This window comes from Grammomys surdaster, unplaced genomic scaffold, assembly GCF_004785775.1.
Source record: "Grammomys surdaster isolate TR1022 unplaced genomic scaffold, NIH_TR_1.0 573, whole genome shotgun sequence".
Lineage (NCBI taxonomy): Eukaryota > Metazoa > Chordata > Mammalia > Rodentia > Muridae > Grammomys > Grammomys surdaster.
Genome location: NW_021604992.1, coordinates 417,551 through 442,380, shown reverse-complemented (window position 1 = coordinate 442,380; position 24,830 = coordinate 417,551). Strand labels below are relative to the sequence as shown.

Here is a 24,830-nt window from a genome sequence, read left to right as displayed (position 1 = left end):
AGGAAGGAAGGAAGGAAGGAAGGAAGGAAGGAAGGAAGGAAGGAAGGGAGGAAATATTGCCCATGATTTGTTTATATGTGTTTGTGTTTTGATGTTTCAGATGCAGCACACACCTTAATATTCTACGTATGCTGTTTCACTTTACAATCTTCTCTTATTAATAATTAATGTGTGATAATTTCACAATCTGCTTCTCGTTTTGAATTCCTATATAAAGCAAGTCACAAGATACTCCATTATCTCCAATGACTGATCTTAAATTTGCTTGTCAAGTATGATTTACTAATTTGGATGTTTTTCCTTTTTGGATTAGTAGAATAATCTTAATATATTTAACAAGTTTCTTTCTCAAACTCTCACTCCAACCATGAATGTTTCTTCCAAATGTATCTGCCTATTTTAATTCTATATCACATGTGTTCTATTTTAGTCCTTCCAAAAATTTCCCAATTTGGGAGTCACATTCTAGTTTCTTACATCAATGTGTAGTCCAAGTCAAAGAGACAAACTGAATATTTTGAAGTTCCAGTTCACACAAACATGGAACTTCAGAGAGAAACACGGCAAATTTATATGAGGGAGGGACTAGAATAATTTAGACATTATAATTTTCCAGGTCCATATATTTTCCAATTTTTTTTTAATTTCATGATACTTCATACCTAAAAAAATTCCATTGAATGAATATACTCCATTTTACTTACTCATTTATCTCGTGGTACACACTGAAATTGATTCCATTTCCTAGGTATTGTTAATACAGCAGCAAAATGTATGGATGTGCATTTATGTCTTTTGTAGACTATAGAGTTCTTTAGGTATAGCCACAGGAATAGCATAGATGGGTAATGTAGAGGTCCTATTTGTAGCTGTTTGAGAAAATTGCACACTAATTTCATAGTTCTTGCATTATGAGGAACAGTGAATCGAGGTCTTCTTCACTCCTGTCCTTATTGCTCTAGAACCTTGGTAGTCTATGTTGCAGCTAGGGAGGCTTTTCAAAAGCTCAGATATAGTTTTTATATAACAAATATGTTCCTGCTTGGTTATATGGATCAAGTGACAGGAACAATTGTTTCTTTAAATGGAATGGATGGAAATTTCTCTCCTGATTTTGACTGTCTCAGAATTGTGGTCTTTCAAGTAGCATGAAAATCATGTACTAGGGAAAGAATTTGTTTGAATTTTCTAGAACTATATCTGTGACATTCTAAATCATGCAAGATGTAGCAGTTGGATTTTATCTGGAAAGTGCTAAAAAGTATTTTGATATCTCAACCTCTGAAATTCTTTTCTACTGTGCCAGATTGTAAACATTTATAGAAATTTCATTCTCTTCTCTGGAGATGTATGTTTTCCCAGGCCATTCTGAATTTCTTACTTCTTGTTCATGAAATCTCATTAGTATGACATCACTTTAGTGTTGTATGTTATAATGCTTCATGAAATGTTCAGAGAGTTAAAGATGCTTCAGTTCATATTGTAAGAAACATCCAGGAAAACCACATAATCCCTGAATAAGACCATGGATTTGAGATGCTCATTTTTAAATGCTGAATGTATCCAAGAGACATGATTAGATTGTGCTAACTATGCAACCTTGTAGGAGCCAATTCTCCTTTAAATCTCTACATCTCATCAGGTAACCATCAAGGGGATATATATTTTAAGAAGGCAGTAGGAGCCTGCTCTTCTGACCAGGTTTTTGTTACATACCTTATGGAGTCAGTATAATTTGCATAAGTACTTCTTCCTTCTAGTGTTCCTGCTCCTTGGAGTTTTATAAGAAGGTCTTTTCAGGGCTGTGCCATGATCCAAACAAACTCGGAAATTCCAAAGATGATGTTCAGACTTCAGTTCCTTGGACTTCTGCTTTTTTGGATTTCAGGTATGACTGGACATGGCAAAAAAGTGGAGATGTTATTTAAACACAAAGTATTCTTTCTTTATTTGGAAGCCAGCATCACATAGGTTTTGAATTTCTGTTTAAATAAATTGATGCAATAAAAGTCTTTTATGTTTCTAAGTTGTGTAGAAATATTCCATGTTATGTTCTACTAATATAACTTTTATATTTATAGCTTCCAGAGGGGACATCATGCTGACTCAGTCTCCAGCCACCCTGTCTGTGACTCCAGGAGATAGAGTCAGTCTCTCCTGCAAGGCCAGCCGGAGTGTTGTCACATACCTACACTGGTATCAGCAAAAACCAAATGAGTCTCCAAGGATTCTCATCAAGTATGCTTCCTAGTCCATCTCTGGGATCCCCTCCAGGTTCAGTGACAGTGGATCAGGGACAGATTTCACTCTCAATATCAACAGTGTGGACCCAGAAGATGTTGGACTGTATTACTGTCAATATAGTATCAGTGGGCCTCCCACAGTGATGCAGACCATAGCAAAAATCACCAGGAAAGTAGAGTATGAGGCTGGGCTGCTTTAGCTGTTTCTGATAGCATCACAGCCTTCTTCGGAGTGTTTTACAGATGTAGTCAGGTGTGAGGTTTACAGAAATATGTGGATTGAAGAAGACTCAATATCGCCCTTGCCTCTGAATTCTCTTCACTCTATTTCAGCACTAGAATACATAGCATACAATTATCCTGGTATAATCAGATAATCATCTTCAAGTATGCTGCAACCAGAGAAAATCTCATCCTGGACGGAAAGAAGGAATGACTGGTTATTCCATACTCTTATGATCCTTGGACGTTCAGATGATTCATTGTCTGTATCCATAGCATATACTTTACTCCTGCCTCCCAAAAAGACTAGAGCTCAGGCTCAGAGATTCATGGTTCTCTGTGGGGTAGTGAGCTATGAGAGACATCTGGGTGCCTGGTTGAATGAGCTTTGAACCCTGAACCCCCATGGGATGGAAGGTGTTCAACTTTGTTCCTGGACCCCTGGATCTCTCAGCTTCAGGCCTCCACAGCCCCTCCCACAGAGAGCTCTATGACCATAGATCATGTAGGAATAGTGCCCCAAGCTCTCCCACATGTAGATGAGGAATCCCCAATCTCTCAGACCAAGCCAATAGGGGTTACCTGCTGCCAAACCTTAACCCACCCCAAACTGTATATATTAGCCCAATTCAGAAGTGTGTGTGAGAATCATCCTGTTGTCTGAGAGCTTCTGTCGTGGACCCTCCTCTCTTCTTCAACTAGGTGACTCCTCATCGGCACCTCACCGACTCAGCAAGAGCTGTAACACTGGGAAAGACATCCACTGTTTTCCCTGCTAACTAGTCAGCACCTCCCAGCTCAGTAAAGAACTGTAACACTAGAGCTGTAACACTTCGGAAGACGCCAGCTCTCCTGAGACACTATTAGGATTCTTCCATTTTTGCTGCCCATTGCAACATCTAGGAGGAACTGATCCTCGCAGTAATGGAGCAGCAACAGTGGAGACAAGGTAAATCGGAGGCAACAGTGGACTCTCCCTGCTCACACTCCATCAGGGACCACCCGCTCGCAGAGGCAGAGGCAATGGCAGAGGCAGCAGCTGTTTGCATCCTTTTCTCAGCCAAGCCAGAGATCCTTGTGGGACCCCCCTCCAGAGCCTGTTCCCACAGTTCTGTTGCAAAGTTTCCTCTATATGTTTTAGATAGAAAGTGAACAACTCTTCAATGAAAAGTATTTTTTTCGTGATTATGGGTTTATATAGCTTGACTAATGCAATTTTATAAAAATTGGAAATTTCTTGATGAGGGGTTTACAGTTAGTATTTAATAGACAAAAACTGAAAGACATGCAAAACAAAAGAGGTATTTTCTAAATTAACGAGTAACAATGGTTTGAAGTTGAGGTGATATTTTCAGCAATTCTTCGTAGTGTGAATTTTTACTCCCAGCACACAGGAGACAGAGACAGGAACATCTCTGTAAGCTCTACACAATGAAGTCAGGTCAGGATGCACTGATGATAAGATAAAGCCACTTGCAGACAACAGCATAAAATCTAAAATGACACAGTTTTTCCTTAAAGATATTATGTGCATTTTCACTTAATAATAAACAGAAATGTCCTTAATACTTTAAAAGATAAATACACATCAATCTCCAATTTATATGAAGAGAAAGGGAAATATAAGTATATTTATTAATATAAAGTTTGCTGATAATTTTAATATTAAAAATAATGCTTTTTCGTGTTGCCAAAAAGCCTTTTGCCCTAGGAAAGATACATTTTGCAAGTCAATGAAAGGACCTAGAGTTAGAGTTAGAGTAGTATTGTTTGCTTTTATCTTTTCAGGAAAAGAGAAACATCCAACTAAGAAATCCAGAGACTGGACAAGAGAATAAAATATAATACTGTTAATCTTATTAAAAGTATTTCATGTTACTTATCAGCTTCGTAATACAGAATACAAATGCTTCTTCTTAAAGAAGATAATTAAAGCAAATAAATATATATGTTATAGAGAAAATGTGATACTGTTTTAAATTTTTAAAATAATATTAGTGCCAATTAAGGTCTAAATGTGTAATGCCATATTAGTATCTAACTGGATACACTGACAGAAAATGGGGTAGTTTAAAATAGCATGGACAAGGGGCTTGCTATTTACTTTGAGGTAGGGTGTCAAGATACTCTGAACACCCAGCTTGTCTCTTTCATGTATGAAGCTCCCATGGGAGAAGTAATGGTAGCTCATGAGAGCTAACATAGCCAAACAGTCTCCTTTAAAAGTGGAGCTTCCATGGGAGAACTGAGAGCAACTCACTCTAGCTCAAAATATTGAACCTAGGCCAAGATCTCTGAGCAAGTAGAGTATGCTTGAAAATATGCATGGGCTCTATGACGAAAAGAAACTTAAATAAATTTTAATACAAGGAAGATTGTTAAATTAATAGATGACATCAATGAAGCTACGTCCCAGCACAATATTTTCTTACATCTTAATAGCAGGAATTGGACTACGAATGCATCTGATCCTACTGATGTTTGTGTGTAATACTTTATGATTCCTAATGTTGCTGATTATGCACAGGAGGGATCAGCCCAGTTACACCTCACTTGATTTGCTGAGCATTTATAATCCTCCATTTATTAGTCAACTTTATCCGGGTTCCATTTGGCCAAAGACCTAACACTGTCCTCATTTTAGCAATCTTTCCAGCAGGAAAAGAGGCAATAATACTTACCTATATGCTCAAAATAACTGTAACAGTAGGCATAAGAGAAGTTTCTCAGCTCTAAATCACTAGTCATCTATTGTTTTCTTATAGAACCTGCCCACTTCTGTGAGAGTAATCTGTCTACATTTCACACCAATTGTTAGTCAGTGGAAAATAGAGATCCTAATAATGCCTTGTTGTGCAGATGTAGAAACACTGGTCCTAGGAGTCTAGCCCTAAAAAAATTATCTTTCTGGTTAGTAGGATTGATGCTATAACTTTTTTGTTCTCTGCTCTCCCATTATAGTCCAGTACAATGCTAATATGCAGCTTTAGGATTACATATCCTTATTATCTGAGAGGAGGGTTCTTGTTAGAATCCTTAAGAATTTTCAAAGTTGAGAACATTAACGAACATAGGAAAAAATATTCAAAAAGTATAAGAAAAGGAAAAGCTTGATCTAATAAAGCTGACATACAATATCTCTAGCTTGATATCAAGGAATCATGACAGAAAGTAAAAAGACCATTCAGCTGGGGCATTTCATTTACTATTGAGAAGTCTCCTTTCTCTATTTTTTTCTAACTTAAACATTGCTACTGATATGAATGTATGTAAATTATTTTTTCTGTGTTTTATATTTTCTTTTTTAGGAGACTCTCTACAGCTTTTTATAAATGAGATAGTATATTACACTTATATATTTAAGGCCATGAAGAAATTGGCTGTGAAGCAATGTGAATATGAACTTCAGATCTTCACAGTCTCTTGTCACTGTTGTGGCAAGGATCTGAGGTCTTGTCTTTCTCTACACTAAATAAGAAGTTAGTCATTTTTTGTTTTTTTTTTCCAGTGATTTTTAGTCATCTAAACATAGACCACAATCCAGGGACAGGCCAATGGCATTATAATTAGGCAAACACTCTTACAGGTTATGCATTTTTCCTCTGGGTAATCTCATCATTTCACGTATTTTATGCCTAGGAAATTTTGGATGCTGTGAAAGTCAGAAGTCCAAGTGTTGGATCATAAACGTACTGTAATTTTATTTGTTCTATAACAATGAAGTGTGCTACAAAATGGGCTTCTAGAGGAATATGAAAATGACTGATTTAGAATGGTGAAAGAATTATCAAGTTATATTGATTTTATCTTATCTTGTATCCAATAATAATGGTAGAATGTTATGGGAATTCCACTTCATTAAGGTGGCTAAGGTAGAGGTAGTCCCCTGAAAGAACCCAGGGACTGTGTCAATCCATTCATAAAGCAGTTGTTGTGCAAGTAAAGTAAAACTTTCCAGGTAATAAGATTGTCTTCTCTGTTGAGTACCTTAGGGATGGAGCAGGTGTAGTACACACAAAGACTGTCTTGCTCAGCAGCATTCCTGACCTGGGACCTGGGTAATAATGAATTCACTTCTGCCTTTATGTAGAAAAAAAATAAAGCCCATATAATTACCATGTGTGTGAGTATTCTGTGCCACACTTTGATGGAATTTTTAAATAAATTAGCGTTTTTATTGACTATGTTTACTAGCATGATTTTACTGCTTTATCAAACATGCATATGTGATGTCAGTACATTAAATATATTCATATTAGTGGATAGAATTATCACTTAATGAAATCCTTTAATCACTATTGCACATAAATACATTTTGGTATATCCCTGAGAGGAAACACTGTGAGTACATATTTCAGAGTTATCCTTGTCATTAAGTTTTCATATCAATCAGTTTTTTAACTTATACACCTGCTTCTTCTTTATGACACCTCTCCTGTGTTCATCATCATCTTCAGGCCATGAATGGGTGCCAGTTTCACACTGAGAACTACCTATCTCCTAGAGAATGCTTGTTTTCACATGTAAAGCTTTTTCCATTCAACCATTCATGGAAACACACTATTTCTGGAGTTTTCTATGGCTATAATTCCCACATGTATAGCTTCGACCTTTACTTCCTTACATGCTTCTCTCACCAAATAGAATGTGTCCCTCTGTCCTATGTTAGACTAAGATACATATCCTCTTAATATATAGAAAAGATATGGTACTCATAGCATTTGCAAGTTTGAGATACATTGTACATTTAAGGCAGGAATAATTATTTCTGGAGAGAATACTCATATCTTACATTAAGATGAGGAAAACGTCAGGTACAATGACCTGAAGTCTCACAGGCACATTGGATATAATTATAATTCCAGATGAATTTTGAAGAGAGCTCCTATGTATAACAGGAAGGGAAGAAAACCCATGACGTTGTCTGGCTCTGATCGAAGTAGTTCTTGATTAGCTGAGCTGTCACCAAAAAAGTAAAATGAAACTGTTTACTTGAAAATATGGGTTATTTATGTGAGATCATATATTTACAAGCCACACCTTCTGGTATTATTCTATTACTCTTCTGTGTATTATTGTAAGCAAGATGGTGCAAGGCTAGTTTTGGAGCTCAGTAAAAAATGGATACATCTACAAAAGGCTCCCATATGCAATGCTCGGGGAACATTTAAGAAAAGGAAGTGGAAAGATTGATAGAGTCAGAGGATCAGAGAGTTTGCTGTGAGCTTGTGTCTCATAGTAACAAGAGAAGCTATACCTACAACTCTCAACAAAATTATTATTCAAATAGTAGTTGAATTAGGAAAATACCAATTGTTAGTATAAGTCTGAACCCGGTGACGTCATATTCAGGGGCCTGTGACTCCTACGTTGCTGGGACAACCACTCCCAGAATTCACCTACCTGACTCACCTACACCTGGGAAATTACACACATCATCACCCACTTAAATAGTTGGGACCACCCCAACCTCTCTCTCTCTTCGTCTTGTCTTCACTCACCATCTTCCCGTTCCTCTCTCCCACTCCCTTCCCCAAATAAACCCCTTCCCTTGGAACCGGATCGGATCGGCTTTGGTGTTGTCTGTCCAAACTGCGCTCGAATCCTAACATTGGTGCGTTGGCCAGGAAGCCGATTTCCCCGGGCACCCGGCAGCTCGTGGGTGAGCGCAGCTCTCGACACTGCCGCTGCCGAGGCCCACGTGGTCTGCCATTCCCGCCGCTGCAACCATACCACCGTTTCAGCCTCAGCTCCACCAGCCCGTGACTGCTACACCCCTGCGCAACCCGCTGTTTTCACCGTGTCTGCTGAGACTTGCCAAACTTCCACCACGTGAGCTGTGCCGTTTCGGCCCACCCCTCCCCCAGTCGGTGCTCTGCCGTGTGGCCTAGATACCCAGACAGACACACAGGTCCCTGGTTCGGTTCCACCTCCCAGGTACTGGACTGCACAATTTCATGCACACACCGGATTTTAATCCATAGGGAGCTTCTGGTTCGTGTGAGGGGCCCTGGACTCCGGGTTTGCGTCTGGCCACCGCTTCCTGGACCACAGGACTGGTTTTTGCCCCAGCACATGTGTCTGGCCTCTAGCCGAACCACAACTGCTATTCAACTAGGACCTTGAACCGATTGAGTGATTTCCCCTCTCGGAATAGCTTGTAACCCCTCCTCAGCTCTTGCAGCTCCACAAAAAGCTGGTACCAGCCGAGCTATCTCCTGACTGGCTAACTTCTGGTGGGCTAGCCCAGTCGAGGCCCTTATTTAATCGCGCGACGGCCCGATTATTATAAGCAGTGCCTGATTTCTGTTGCCAAAGATTAGTTTAGGACGCTAAGCTAAGTTTGGTAACTCTCACTCAATGGGTTCATCATCTTCGTCCATACCGGCGGACACCCCACTGGGCTGTCTACTGAAAAACCTCAAATCTTTACGATTAACGCCTGAGTTGAGGCCTTCCAAATTAATACGTCTTTGCAATAAAGTCTGGATTGGGTACCCTTTAGACATTGGGATGACCACGTGGCCACGTAATGGTACCCTAGACCCCATTATTTTACAGAGTCTTAATACATATTGCCAGCAGTCCGGTAAATGGAAGGAAATCCCCTATATCCGTGCATTTATTTACCTCCGTTACTCCCCTTCTATGTACTCCAACTGCTGCTCTACACCTAAGGTTCTCTTGGCAATGACACCTGCTCAACCCCCAGACGACCACACACCTCTAGACCCAGCTGACGAACCCCCTCCCCTCCGTCACAAGCCTGTTTCCATGCCGCCTAAAACCCAAACTGCTACCTCAGTTTCTTCTTCTCACCAGGGCACCCCTGAGTCCACTGGCTCGACCTCTCTAGACCTCTCCCCCCCTTCCGTGTCAGCCACAGGTCATGCTAACCGTCCTACACTGGCACCAACTTTCACTCCTCCTATCAAACGTTCCAAAGCTAAGGGTCCTACCCCTTCTCCTCCAGGGACACTGAAACCAGCATCTGTTCTTCCCCTACGGGAAGTAGCTGGTGTTGATGGCTTGGTCAGGGTACACGTCCCCTTCTCGCTGAGTGAACTCTCCCAGATAGAGAGAAGATTGGGCTCCTACACCTCTAACTCTTCTGCCTTCATTAAAGAATTTCAATATATTTCTCAGTCTTACAGCCTTACCTATCATGACGTACACATGATTTTAACTAATAACCTACTTCCAGATGAACACAGGTGAGTTTGGGATGAGGCAAAAGTGCATGCAGATCAGATCCATCAAACAGATCCAATTGGATCAGAAGCCGTTCCTGACCAGGACCCTCGATGGGATTATAACTCTGCAGGTGGTATCTTAGCCAGAGATAGATTTATAACATGTCTTTTGGCAGGCCTGAGGAAGGCGGCGTTAAAGCCGGTTAACTTTGAGAAACTTCAGGAGGTTGTCCAAGATAAACAAGAAAATCCATCTCAATTCTTAGAACGCCTTACAAAGGCCCTACTACAATATACTAATCTGGACCCTGAAAGCTCAGAAGGTAAGCAACTCCTTATGACCTACTTTTTCTCCCAGAGCTACCCCGACATAAAAGCTAAACTTAGGCGATTGGAGAGGGGGCCCCTAACTCCACAGGCGGAAGTCTTGGCGTTGGCCTTCAAAGTGTACCATGAGAGAGATGAGAAAGCCCATAAACAGAAATACCACATGCTGGCAAAGGCTGTCCGACCAGCCTCAGCCACTACCCCAGACCGCTGGTCTTCGAAGGCTCAGAGACCACCACCTGGCCCCTGCTATAAATGTGGTCAACATGGTCACTGGGTAAAAGCCTGTCCTAACCCCAGCAAGCCAAGGGGACCATGTCCCAAGTGCCATCAGAAGGGACATTGGGGAACCGACTGCCCTCATGTTGCTCAAAACAGAGGGACATCGCTCCCAAAAAACCCTTCAGCTGACCTTCTAGGCTTGGCTATGGAGGACTGACGGGCCCCAAGCTCTCTTGACCAGACCACGCCCATCACTAGCAGAGAGCCATGGGTAGAGATTATGGTGTGCGGGAAAACCATCTCCTTCCTCTTGGACACTGGGGCCACATACTCGGTCCTGACGGAGTTTTGGGGACCCACTTCACCTTCGCGTTCTCCGATTGTCGGGGTAGGAGGACAACCTTACCTTCCTCACCAGACTCCCCCACTTAGTTGCATTTTTAGGGGTGTGCCTCTCACCCATTCCTTTTTGGTAGTGCCTACATGTCCTGTCCCCTTATTAGGAAGTGATATTTTAGCTAAGTTGGGAGCTTCTATTTCCTTTGCTCCACCAATTCGCTTAAGCCCAAGCTCGCCAGCAGTTCCTCTGCTCCTCCTTTTAGCCAATCACCCTACTAACACGAACATGTTATTTCCCTTACCAGCTTCTCAGGTGGACCCCCACGTTTGGGATGTCCAGAACCCCTCTGTTGCTAAACATCATTCTCCTGTTGTCATCCAGTTACTGGACTCTACCAGGTACATCTGCCAAGCACAATACCCTCTTTCTCTCCAGAGCCTCAGGGGACTTAAGCCTATCATTGCTGACCTCTTAAGAAAAAAACTCCTTCGACCTACCTCTTCCCCCTTTAACACCCCTATACTGGCAGTTAAGAAACCTAATGACACCTATCGCCTGGTTCAAGATCTCAGGCGCATTAACTCTGCCGTAGTTCCCCTCCATCCTGTCGTAGCTAACCCTTACACGCTTCTCTCTACTATCCCCTCAGGGACTTCTCATTTTTCAGTCCTAGATCTCAAGGATGCCTTTTTCTCTATCCCTCTAGACACCCAGTCACAGGACATATTTGCCTTTACCTGGACAGATCCTGACACCCACTTTTCTACCCAACTTACCTGGACTGTTCTACCTCAGGGATTCCGGGACAGCCCACATCTGTTTGGACAGGCCCTAGCTTCTGACTTAATCTCTTTATCTCTCCCTAGATCTAAGATTGTAGTTTATGTAGATGATGTCCTTCTCTGTAGCCCCTCCCTAGAAATTAGCCAAGCTGACACAGCTGCTCTTCTAAATTTCCTTTCCAGTCGGGGCTACAGGGTCTCACCTTCTAAAGTTCAACTGTCCACACCTCAAGTCACCTACTTGGGACTAGAAATTACCCCAACCCACAAGGCTATTACCTTAGATAGAAAGAACCTGATTCAGTCTCTAACTGTTCCTTCTACAAAGGAAGAGATTCTATCATTCCTAGGAATGGCTAGCTTCTTGCGTTCCTGGGTTCCTTCCTTTTCCCTACTTTCTCGCCCCTTATATGAAGCAGCATTAGGCCCCACCCACGAACCTCTTCTCAAACCTGTCACTAAGCCCTTCCAAAGGCTCCAACAGGCTCTCCTTAAGGCCCCAGCCTTACATCTCCCGGACCTGACTCGTCCTTTCTCCCTCTACGTAACTGAAAAAGAGGGATTTGCCCTTGGAGTCTTAGGTCATCAACTGGGACCATCTTTTGCACCTGTAGCATACTTGTCAAAAAGACTAGATCCAACCATCCAGGGATGGGCACCATGCATTCGTACCTTAGCAGCTGCTGAACTCCTTATTCGAGAATCAAAGAAACTAACCCTGGGATTGCCTATAACTGTCCTCTCTTCTCACAGCCTGTCACAGCTCCTAACTTATAAAGGCTTACAGACTCTACCTCCCTGCAGGGTTCTTTCTCTTCAGGTAGCTCTAATAGAAGACCCCACCCTCACCTTTCAATCATGCCCACCTCTTAATATTTCCAATCTTCTTCCCCAACCTAACACTGACTACTCTCTATCTCACTCCTGCACTGAAACCTTAGAAGAACTATTACCTCATCCTTCACACATACAGGAGGGCACATTGCCTCAAGCCACCTTTACCTGGTATACAGATGGAAGCTCCTTTCTTCATGAAGGGGTCAGGAAAGCTGGCTATGCCATAGTGTCTGACACCAAGGTGGTGGAGGCACAGGCCCTTCCTGCTCATACCACCAACCAACAGGCTGAATTAATAGCCCTTACCCGTGCCTTCCAGTTGGCACAGGGACAATCCCTTAGCGTTTACACAGATTCCAAATATGCTTTCCATATCCTCCTGTCCCATGCTGCTATCTGGAAGGAGCGCGGGTTACTTACCACAAAAGGAGGATCAGTAACTAATGCAAACCAGATTATGGACATGCTAAAGGCCTCCCATCTCCCCACAGCTATTGGGATTGTCCACTGCAGATCCCACCGCACGGATGACTCTATAGTCTCCAAGGGAAACAACCGAGCTGATGAGGCAGCTAGAGCCGCAGCCCTTAGGGGCCTAGACTCATCTCACTCTCCCAAGGAGATTCTTACACTACAACCCACATCCCCACCTACACCTCCTGACATTCGTCAAACCCTGTCCTATCTTCACCAACTCTTTCATCCTAATAGCCAAGCGTTGTCTTATTTTGTTAAGACCCACCTACAGCCTACTCCTGAGGACTTAAGTTTCCTAAAATCTATCACTGCTTCTTGCAAAACCTGTCAGATGTCAGATCCCAACTCAAGGTATCATAACACTCCTTTTCCTACCCACCAGGCCAGAGGTTCCCTACCTGGAACCAACTGGCAACTTGATTTTACCCACATGCCTGCTGTAAAACGTGTCAAGTACCTCCTGGTCTTGGTAGACACCTTCTCAGGCTGGGTAGAGGCTTTTCCCACAACTAACAAAAGGGCTCAGACAGTCTCTGATCTCCTCCTCAGAGAGATCATCCCCCGTTTTGGTGTCCCCACCTCCCTCCAGTCAGACAATGGACCTGAATTTACTTCCCAAGTTTCTCAAATTCTATCTAAGGCCCTAGACATCCCCTGGAATTTTCATATTCCATACCACCCTCAATCTTCAGGTAAGGTAGAGAGAACTAACCGCTCTTTAAAGACCACTCTTGTCAAGCTGTCACAGGAACTTCACCTTGACTGGGTAAAACTCCTACCTCTGGCTCTTTTCAGGCTACGAGCCCTTCCCAAGCGACCTCTCCTCATTTCACCTTTTGAACTCATGAATGGACGTCCAGTCCTAACTCCTGGTCTTTCACCTAAGTGTTCCCCCCTCCCAGACCATCTGCTCACCCCATTACTTTGTCACCTTCGTTCTCTCCTGTGGAACTTTGCTGACCACCATCTACCTCGATCACACACTGTCTCCTGTCCACTGCCTGTCAACATTGGAGACCAAGTGCGTCTCTCCCCTCCAGACCATCGGCCCTCACCTCTCTCTCCCAAATGGCAGGGTCCTTTTAAGGTAATCCTCGTGACCCCTACAGCTGCTAAACTTGAAGGACTCCCTCATTGGGTTCACCTGTCTCACCTTAAGCCCTTCACCCCCCCATCTAAAATCGATTCTCCTTCATACACATCGACTCTAACAGGACCGTGCTCTATTAAACTCCAGAGGACATCAAGACCACCCACCTTGTCCTTAATCCCAGAAAATGAGACTCCACTCCGACAGCCGAGCTTGACCCCACAGGACTAGACATGTGTTTCTCGTCCTCTCCCTGCTGTTTATTCCTATCCAGGTCAGCCCTTACATCTGGATGTAAGAGTTTTGAGAGACACTCACAGATAACAGTCTTTCCAAACAGGGTCAAGAAACTGCTCCATAGCCGGATGCCAAGAACCAACCCAAACTACATCCAGGGACCATTCCTATATCTGATATCCCATCTAAATGTTATGTCCTCTGTACTTGCTTCCTCTCGCCCAGATACAAGAGTACTGGTCCTTTCAGATACATATGCTAAGGTTCTCGGACCAACCACTTCTTCTACCAACATTGCAAGACACCCGTTTCTACACATGGAGCCCATGAGATTCCAGCCGTGGTGCTTCAGAACCGACAGATGCCAGGTGTCCTGACAGCCAAAGAAGATGGTCTTCGCCAGCACCCCCAGGAAATACCGTTTTGGGAAACGATCACCAGTTGCTGTCCACAGAAGAGCCTGGTACACACATCCACAGAATGGGCCCCGATGGTAGAAAAAACCAGCTCCTCCCCCAACGGACTACGCCCCTACACAGCAGGAAGTAGTTTAAGAGAGACACGACGCCCGATCCCCCTTTCACCATCGGCTTCCCCTCTCCCTTTTTTTCTTTTTTATAATAAGAAAAAGTGGGGTATGTTAGTATAAGTCTGAACCCGGTGACGTCATATTCAGGGGCCTGCGACTCCTACGTTGCTGGGACAACCACTCCCAGAATTCACCTACCTGACTCACCTACACCTGGGAAATTACACACGTCATCACCCACTTAAATAGTTGGGACCACCCCCAACCTCTCTCTCTCTTCGTCTTCTCTTCACTCGCCATCTTCCCGTTCCTCTCTCCCACTCCCTTCCCCAAATAAACCCCTTCCCTTGGAACCGGATCGGCTTTGGTGTTGTCTGTCCAAACTACGCTCGAATACTAACACCAATGAGCATGACAAACAGGATGGGCAAAAGCCCATGAGGCTTTACATCTATAAACATGCTGTAAAGTACCGGGTAAAGCTGGCAGTAGAAGAGATATTCCTTCTTGGGGAAGACCACACCAATTGAATGTCCACAATGAAAAGATCAGTCATGAAAACATACATACAATAATATTATATAGACTCAACAATTTAGATTTAGGAAACTCTCTCTCTCTGTGAGAGTGTGTGTGTGTGTGTGTATGTGTGTGTGTGTGTGTCTGTATAGAAATGCATAAGTGCATACAAAAACAATTAATGGAAAAAGAAGCTGTGAATTTGAAGGAGAACAGAGATGTGTATTTGGAGGAAACTGGAAGGAGAGGAAAGGTGAAAATGGTGTAATTATAATTTAGTCTCATAAACAGATTGGAAAAAACATCGGAAGCTCCATGACTGTAATAACATGTACAACTAACTTTGAAAGGAAAATGGAACCCTTTATGTAGTGTGTAAAATTGTACCATATCTGAAACAACTTTTCATGGAAGAAAACATAACAAGTAAATTCTACATGGAATGTGATATGAAAATAATGTACAACTCATAGAGTGTTGCTGTTGTTTATTGTTCAAAGAGAAGCACATTCCCTACAAATAAACCTGTACTGAGTCTCTGATTGAAGACATAAGAGAATCATAGGGCTGTAATGAGTTACTGACCTGGTAAGTCCTGCAACTGTGTCTACCCTTTGCTGATTTGCATGTACTCAAATCACAGCCCACAGACATGAAGACTTCTTCATAGTCTGGTCACACGCTGTGCTGGAGTCAGCCTCACACAGATCACACACAGACATGAGTGTGCCCACTCAGCTCCTGGGGTTCCTGCTGGTGTGGCTTACAGGTAAGGAAGACAGCATTGGAAATTTATTCAGATTTCTGTAGTCAGTGGTGCTTGGTCTCAGTGAAAATCCTCTTGCAACAGAAATAATCATGTGGGGGTTTGTTTTCAATTTTTCAATCTTAGGTGCCAGATGTGACATCCAGATGACTCAGTCTCCAGCCTCCCTGGCTGCATCTGTGGGAGAAAGTGTCACCATCACATGTCAAGCAAGTCAAAACATTAACAGTTATTTAGCATGGTATCAGCAGAAACCAGGGGAATCTCCTAAGCTCCTGATCTATAAGGCAAACAGCTTGCATGATGGTGTCCCATCGAGGTTCAGTGGCAGTGGATCTGGCACACAGTTTTCTCTCAAGATCAACAGCCTGCAGCCTGAAGATATCGCAGATTATTACTGTCAACAAGGTTATACTCCTCCCACAGTGATTCAAGCCTTGACATAAACCACCCAGGGAAGCAGAAGTGAGAGCACAGGCTGCCCCCATTGCTCCTTATGATGACTCCAGATGCTCAGCTGCTGAGAGTGTTTCTCTTTGCCAGCCCTTAAATGTCAGTGTCATGTTCTTATACAGGGATCAGAGAAACTTTTCTGTCCCAAATCTGTGTCCTTTTCCCCAGGACTACTCCCCTCAAAGCAAGGGAATACTTCTCATGTCTCAGAAAACAAAACAAAATAAACAACAAACAAAGAAAAAACTGTTTCAGAGTAGCAGAGTTCTGGGAACACCTAGGATTTATTCTGCAGGATTGTCAACACACACCCAGACACACACACACACACACACACACACACACACACACACACACAAACACTCTCCAAGCAAATTTTTAGGCAAAAATACTTTTGTCTATTTATAGGATTTATACCTGAGAAAGGTGTCTGGGGAGATGATTAAGAATACTGGTTGTTCTTCCAGAGATATGGGATTTAGTCCCAACACCTGCATCATTCCTTGCTTTTAGTAACTCCAGTTCAAGGAATTTTAATCACTCTTCTATCCTCTGAGTAAGGAGAATTCTGCCAGTTTACAGGCAGTTAAGCAAACTGTGAAGTGGTGAAAAATAAAACCTAGTTTAAAGTGAATTCATTAATCTGGATCAGACTTTTGAACTCGTGTCAGGTACTGTATTCCCATCCAATTTAGACATTGCATAGTTTGGAAAAAAGGTTTCCTGGTGTAGTATAATCTCTAGTACACAAAGAAGTGTAATTACATAGACACTCAACCTAGGGTACATTCATTTCTTGTAGTTTTAGAGATGGGTTACCTGTACTATTTTATGAGATGAAGGAAGGTTCTGGCATGTTCTTAGTCATATCAATAATATGGATGTCACTTGTGCTATTAGTCACCTGGTCGTGAAATTGGGGGAGCCTCTGGCTACTGAAACAATGTAAAGGTCATTTAAACTATTAGATATTTCTGGTCCTTTATCAAACCAAGGACAAGCATAACAAACAAAAACTTCATTAAAGAGTTGTCCTTAATTTTATAAGATCTAAGCTTAAGGTTTTTAAGGTAAGATTTGAGATCTTCCTCTGGAACTGGAATTGCAAACAGTTGTGAGCCAGAATGTGGGTACTGGGAACCAAAACTGGGTCTTCTAGAAGAGTAACAAGCGCATTAACTACTGAGCCATGCCTCCAGCTTCCTTTTACCATGTTTTTTTCTTTTTCTTTCCTTATTATTTCCTTCTTCACTATCACATTCTCCTGTTTCTCCTTCTCTTCTCTTCTTGTGAGTTAGTGCTCATCATTTTATTGCCTTTATAGCACAATCAGCTTAGAACTATCACTTGTTTCTATCTCTGATTGTGCTTTCCAGTATTCTCTTTGCTCTGCTGTGGGTGACATACTCATGCTTCAACACATTCTTCTCTGGAGCTTTAGCCTTTTCTTTTTTTTAATGTCACATAGGGTTTATTCAGTATTCCCTATACTTACAAAATGCAAAAGTATTCTTTTTTATTAGATTTTTTTTTTTACATTTCAGATGTTATCTCCACCCAGAAACCCCCTATCCCATTCCCCCCTCCTCCTGCTTCGATGAGGGTGTGTCCCCACCCACCCTCTCCCACTTCCCCACCCTTGAATTCTGTCACACTGGGGCATCCAGCCTTCATGGGACCAAGGACCTCCTCTCCCACCTATGTTTGAAAAGCCATCCTTCCCTACCTATACAGCTAGAGCCATGGGTTCTTCCCTATGTGCTTCCAGGCTGGTGGTTTAGACCCTGGGAGCTCTGTTTAATTGGTACTGTTGCTCTCTCCATGGGTCTGAAAACTCCTTCAGCTCCTTCTGTCTTCTTTCTAACTTCTCCATTGGGAACCCATGATCAGTTCAATCATTGGCTGTGAGCATCTGCCTCTGTATATATCAGGCTCTGACAGACCTCTAAAAAGATAGCTGTATCAGGCTCCTGTCAACAATCACTTCCTGGCATCCACATCAGAGTCTGCCTTTGGTGACTGCACATGGGGTGGATCCCCAGGTGAGGCAGTCTCTGGACCAACCCTCCTTCAGTTTCTGTCCCACACTAATCACTTGTCACATGAGTATTTTGTTACTCCTTCTAAGAAGGAATGAAGCACCAACAATTTGCTCTTCCTTCTTCATGAGCTTCATGTGGTTTGTGAGTTGTATCTTGGGTTTTGCGAGCTTTTGGGCTAGTATCCATTTATCAGTGAGTACTTAACCTGAGTGTTCTTTTGTAATTGGGTTACCTCACACAGGATGATATATTCTAGTTCCATCCATTTGCCTAAGAATTTCATGAATTCACTATTTTTAACAGCTGTGTAGTACTCCATTGTGTAAATGTATCATATTTTCTATTTCTCCATTGAAGGACATCTGGGTTCTTTCCAGCTTCTGGCAATTATAAATAAGGCTGCTGTGAACATAGTGGAGCATATCTCCTTGTTATATGTTGGAACATCTTCTGGCTATGTGCCCAGGTGTGGTATTGCTGAGTCTTCACAAAAATAGTCTTAGGCTGCTACCATACCCTCTCTGTTGCCTGTCAGAAGGTCAGTTACCATGGGCAGACAGAGGGTCCTTGCAATTCATGTACTATTTAACTGTGAGGCTATTGCTTACCACATTTCTTGCAGAAAGTTTGACAGCTCTTAGAAACATCGCCATATTTTCAGGAGTGGTAACAGAACAGAAAGGTGGCTTTTTAATTTTTTTCCTTTGAGGCAAGGTCTTATGGTATCTCAGGATGTCCTCTAACTCTATGTAGCTAAAGAGGACCTTGTGATTTGATCCTCCTGCTTCAACTTCCGAAGCACTGAGATTCCAGTATCACATCTAGCTTTATGCAGCACCAAGGCTCCATGCATGTTAGATAAGGGCTCTAACCTCTGACCTCCCAAAAGTGTGATTAAGTGAAGAAAATTACACTACAAGGCAATATGTTAATATATTATAAGCAAAATGTATGCAGGTATTTAAACAATCTAGAGGGGTATATTATTAAAATATTTTTTTTTCATTTTTTGAGATAAGGTTGTACTATGAGATTCTAGCTGTCCTCAAACTCTATGACAGGCTGTTCTCAAAGTCAGAGATTTGCCTGCTTCTGCTTACAAGTGATGGAATTAAAATGTTGTGTCACCACTGGCTGGCTTATCTCTGAAATTTTTAAAGGATTGATTTTCTTTAAAGATATGATGACTTTAAGGAGTAAATAGTTGGAATTTATAAAATTCAGGAGAATTTAATTATAAATTTAAAATCACCTTTTAAACTAGGTAACAGCATAATTAGAAGCACATAAGAAATAATCATAGAAAATTCTGAAACATAAAACAACTGTTTTGTATGAAAAAATAAGCGTGACATATTATAATATAATGGAATATAATATAAGCATGAAAATATAAGCATATTGAGGCTGATGCAGTAAATGAAACAAAAATGTGAACAACTTTAAAGGATACTTTAACTATAATTTGTAAGACAATCTGATGGAACAGATTTTCAGGCTTTACCAAATATAAAATTATCTGAAAACTTCCAAATAATTTAATTCTCATTGATTGCATTTTTTTGTTACATTAACCTCTAAAAATTTTGAGAGACGTGCAAACATCTTTGCTTTCTATGACTATCACATTGTACAGAAGAGATATTCTTTTAAAAACATTATTTTAATAGTGTAAGGGATTGGTGATTGCCTATGATCTTTAGTAGGCCTGGTTATAGCTAGACTAGCAGTAGCTAGTTCATTTCCTGTCTCTACATTTCTTCTAGGCAAGGTAAATTTTGAGTTCAAAAATTTGTGAGTGGGTTGGTTTCCCTATCGCTCCATGATTTCTACTTTGCTACAGTAGGTGGCTTCTTCAGGTTCCATATCACCAATTCTGAGTCCCAGCTAAGATCACCTCCATTGATTCTTGGGCTCCTCCCCTATCCCAGATCCCTGGCACTTCTTTGAAATGCACCCCTGCCTCCCCACCCCTGCTAGTTGCAGATTTCTACATCGTCATCTCTCCTGTCCCTCCTCATACCTGATTCTGAATACACCATTCCCTTCCTGTCCATCCTCACAACCCAGTTCACTCCCTCCATCTCCCTCCTATGACTATTTTATTCCCCTTTCTAAGTGAGATTCAAGCATCCTTGCTTGGACTTTTTTTCCTATTTCGCTTCATTGCATCTGTGGAGCATAGCATGGACATCCTGTATTTTATGTCTAATATCCTCTTATGAATGAGTACATACCATGCATGACCTTTGGGTCTAGATTACCTTGCTCAGGATGATATTCTCATGTTCCATCCATTTGCCTGGAAAATTCATGATGTCTCTGTTTTTAATAGCTAAATTGTATTATATTGTGTGTTGGTCCATGTCCACTTTGTTGTTGGGCACAGTTTTTAGGGAGGCAGAAAGCATGGAGTTTGACTGTGCTTACCCTTCTCTACCACCTGGTTGGGTGTTGGGTTGTAGGGAAGTACTGAGACACTGATCTGAGTGTGAGAAAGCACAGACTATGATGTAAAAAAGGAGGAGCTGTTTTGGGAGGTTCCTGGGACTGAAAAGAGGCAGGGGCTATGGGGTTCTCAGACTCTTGCACATTAGGCACAACTAGGAGTCACAGAAGAATCTAGAAGGAGTTGAGGGCTTGAGAGCTTGGGACAGCATCTAGCCTGGGGCCAGTGGAAAGGGGAATCTCCAGCTTGTGTCATTGTTTGGTGTGGTTGCCTTTAGCATGGTGGAGGCAGGCTTGGTGGCCTTTGTAACTAGAAGCTCAGAGGCCTCTATGGGAGAATAAAGTTGTGACTCTGTAGGTGAGTGCCTTCTCCATGGCTCATCATGGCAGGTCTTGATGAAGGAGACAGTCCTTGGTTCAAAACAGTTTATTGGTTATTCATGGCAGAAAATGGATGCATAACGTGTGATACTTAACTTCTCAGGGTGGGCCTGAGTTTAAATGCCTTTCTCAGGGAGGAATATCTGTGAAGAAAAGTTTATTGACTAGGCCTCTACGTACCTCATTAACATGGAGAACTCTTTTTTGGGACTATGTGAACATAGGACACATTTCTATTATGTGAGGAGCAGGGCACATATTCCAAGTCATAAGTCTGGTAGGGAGCTGGCAGTCACCTAAGCTGCAAATGTGTGCCCACTGAATCTGAATCTCAACATGTTCTACCCTACCAAAATTTGTGGCATGTTTTATGTCCCTCAATTCCTCCTTTTTATAAAAGAGACATGTGACTAGAATGACTGTGTCACTTGTAGTGAAAATTTTGTGTGGGGTAGAAGTATTAAAATACCCCTCTGCTGGGCCAGAGGGGTAGCACAATATAAACTACAGGGGCAACAGGGAATGAGGACTAGGAAGACAAGGAATTACTGAACCAATTAATTGTTTTGTACGTTGTATAGTTTGATAGGATATTAACATTGGTTTTAAATAACATTTGATTAATCTGTATACACATCATGTTTTTCTTATTATCATATAAAATTTTCCAAGTTTGGTAGCCATTTGGCTTTGGCAATAGAGTTTGTCTGTAGCTGGAAGATCCCAAGTCTGTCTTCTGTGGGTCTTAGTTGTCATCTGTGAATCTCAGCATGTTTGTCTTGGAAGTCTTTAGTCAGATGAGGTGTCTAGACAAAGGCAGCTTCATTGTGTCTGATAGGCAATTAGTGTCATCTGGATCTGTGACAGGAGCACTGTCTTCTTCTTTTGTGGAGATAAAGCAGTAGGGTAATCACAACAGAGCTGTAAAACCTTAGCAGGAGGATGTTTGTTTAGGGTGGGTAGGGTGTATTAAGCCTGTAATAGTTTGCTTGGAAGCACATCTTGGAAGGCATCTTTAAGTCTGTTTTAGATGGCAAAGGAAGAAAATATCATGTCAATTATCTGGGAAAAGCAGTAAGAGTTTGTCTATAAAAGGAAATTTGTTGTTAGTTAAGAATTAAATAATGATTATCAGCATAGTTGGTTTGATTGGAGGAGTAGATTAAATAAGGCTTTGAACCTAAAAAGAAAATTTAAACAAATTGAAAATTTTTAGGACAATTTAGGTTAGAAGAAAATAATGCTAGGGAGAAAAATAAACATTTAAATAAATAAGCATGAAAATGTTTTAGGTGTTCCTGTTAGGGAGAACAAGCATTTAAACAAAGAAGCCTGAACTTTTTTGAGCTAAGGGTTTTAGGTGTGTTTTTCTATTTGAATTTTTAGCAAGATCTTATCTATTGTCTTTGTTTTGTGCAGTGGGCCAGGGGTCTGCTGTGCCATGGCTCAGAATGACTTCAATTGGTGCCTGAATGTCCAATACTTTGAGAACCCCTATGGCATAGGCCTTATCCCAGGCTCACCTACCCTGAAACTAGCTCTGGGTTTCCCATATCTCAGACTGCACATTTCTACCCCCAGAGCAGTGTCTCAGTGCTTCCCTACAGCCAAATACCCACCCAAGGAGCAGCATGGAATTAGCACTGTCAAACTCCCTTCGTTCAATCTCCCTAAGGGACCAACTTTAGAGCAAAAGTGAACCTACAATTACGTACACATATCACATTTTCTTTATCCATTCTTCAGCTTGGGGACTCTGATGAAAGAGTTAGGGGAATGACTGAGAACCCCAAAGGGGATAAGAACTCCACAGGAAGACCAACAGGGTCAACTAATCTGGACTCTTCTGGCTCTCAGAGCCGGAACCACAAACCAAAGAGCATACAAGGGCTGGACTGAACCCCTAAACACACACATGTAACAGATATGCAGCTTGGTCTACCTGTGGGTCCAGAATGACTGAAGTGGGGCCTATCCCAAAAGCTGTTACCTGTCTATGGGATATGTTCTTCTAGCTGGGCTGCCTTCTCTGGCCTCAGTGGGAGAGGATGTGCCTAGCCCTGTAGATACTTTATTTACTATGTTGGCAGGATACCCAGTGGGGCTTCCACCTTCTCAGAGTTGAAGGAGTAGGGATTGGGAGAGGCATTATGGGAGAGATGACTGGGAGGGAGGCAGTAATCAAGGTGTTAAGTGAATACTTACAAAATTATTTCTATTTACTCTTTTTTTCCTTTTAAATCCACATCTAATCTATTTCCATTGATATTGTTAAGGTTTTTGTTATGTTGTACAATACACAAGTAAAAAACTGAAGTTTTAGTAATAAGGACAAGATAAAATTTTGTATTTTGCTAGTGTTGCTGCCAAACTGATAAAGTTACAGTTAGATTAGAATAGGCAGTATAACCCAAATGGCATGGGAGTCTTCTTACTAATCATTTTAAATGCCATATACAGCAGACCTCTGCGGAGTTTTTGTCCCATAAAAGTACTAAACTGGAAGCCATAGATATGCAGAGGAAGTACATACAGAACTTTATAGGCCCTGTGCATGCTGCTTTGTTCTCTGTAAATTCTTATGAACTTTGCTTTGCTTTTTAGAGGGCCTTGTTCTGCTGTTATCCTTCATCTCCTCTGTCTTCACTACTCCTTCTGCCTTTTCTTCCATGGGTTTCCCTGAATGCTGAGCAGAGGGATATGTGAATGTGAAGAAAATTTAAAAGCCACTTCAGCGGTGGGGCCCCAGAGGGGCTTCCACCGCTGTGGTGGGTCCCACATTCGGGAGGAATCTTATGGTTCCAGTGGCCTGGAGGCCTTGGCGGCGACAGGCCCCAATAACACGAGGAAGTCCTTGGGTCCAAAAAGGTTTATTGTCATGGTGGATGATAGATGGATCTAGGCGTACCCCCAGAACTCAGGGCAGTCCCGAGTTATATAGGGAGGGAGAAAGGGGGAGGATTAGGGGAGGATCTGGGGGAGGCATGATTAATTTGCTCTGCCCTCTGGCCTTCATTAGTATGTAAATCCCTAGGGCCTGAGGCCTATAGCCTGGCATATGTAATTCTATGGAGATGATGACTGCTTTTCAGGATCCTGGGTTCTGGGGGGCGCCAAACTCCTGCTGGTTCTCACTCAGAATCCCACCCAGAATCTGCATTGTCTCCGGGTTCTAGGCACCTGCTCCACCATGACCCAGGATACCCTTACACAGTCCCAGATGTGAAGACATCTCATGAAGAACTATGTATTCTGATGTCTCTCTTTCTCTAAAATACCTTGTTGTAGGTCTTTGATTTTGTTCCCATCTGCTGCAGAACAAAACCTCTTTGATGATAGCTGAATAAGGCACCAATCTCTGAATATAGAAGAATATCACTAGTAGTCATTTTATTGTGACACTTTTTTCTTAGATCAGTAGTATTTGGTTTTACCCAGGTCTCTGGGTTTTTGGTCACCCAAGCAGTTTCCAGTATGGCTTACATCTCATAGAGTGGGACTTAAGTCAAATCAGAAAATGGTTTGTTACTACCATAAGATTTGAACTGCCATTTCCCTAGCATACTTTTTAGGTAGGTCAGATTGTAATTAAAATTTTTGTGGCTAGGTTAATGTTTACTTTTCTTTTTCATTAGCTTGTAAGCTACATTTACATATCATAGACAGTAGAACATGTGTGTGAACATTTTATGTAGGCACTGGTTGACCTCTGAAGGTTCAAT

General features: G+C 42.0%; 1 gene segment (V, D, J or C); it reads left to right on the top strand.

Annotated features, from left to right (window-relative positions):
• Nucleotides 1–15,700: 15,700 nt before the first annotated feature.
• On the top strand, nt 15,701–16,231 carry LOC114633276. The segment is given in 2 exon segments: nt 15,701–15,787; nt 15,911–16,231. Coding segments are annotated over 2 exon segments (369 nt in total).
• Nucleotides 16,232–24,830: the final 8,599 nt, after the last annotated feature.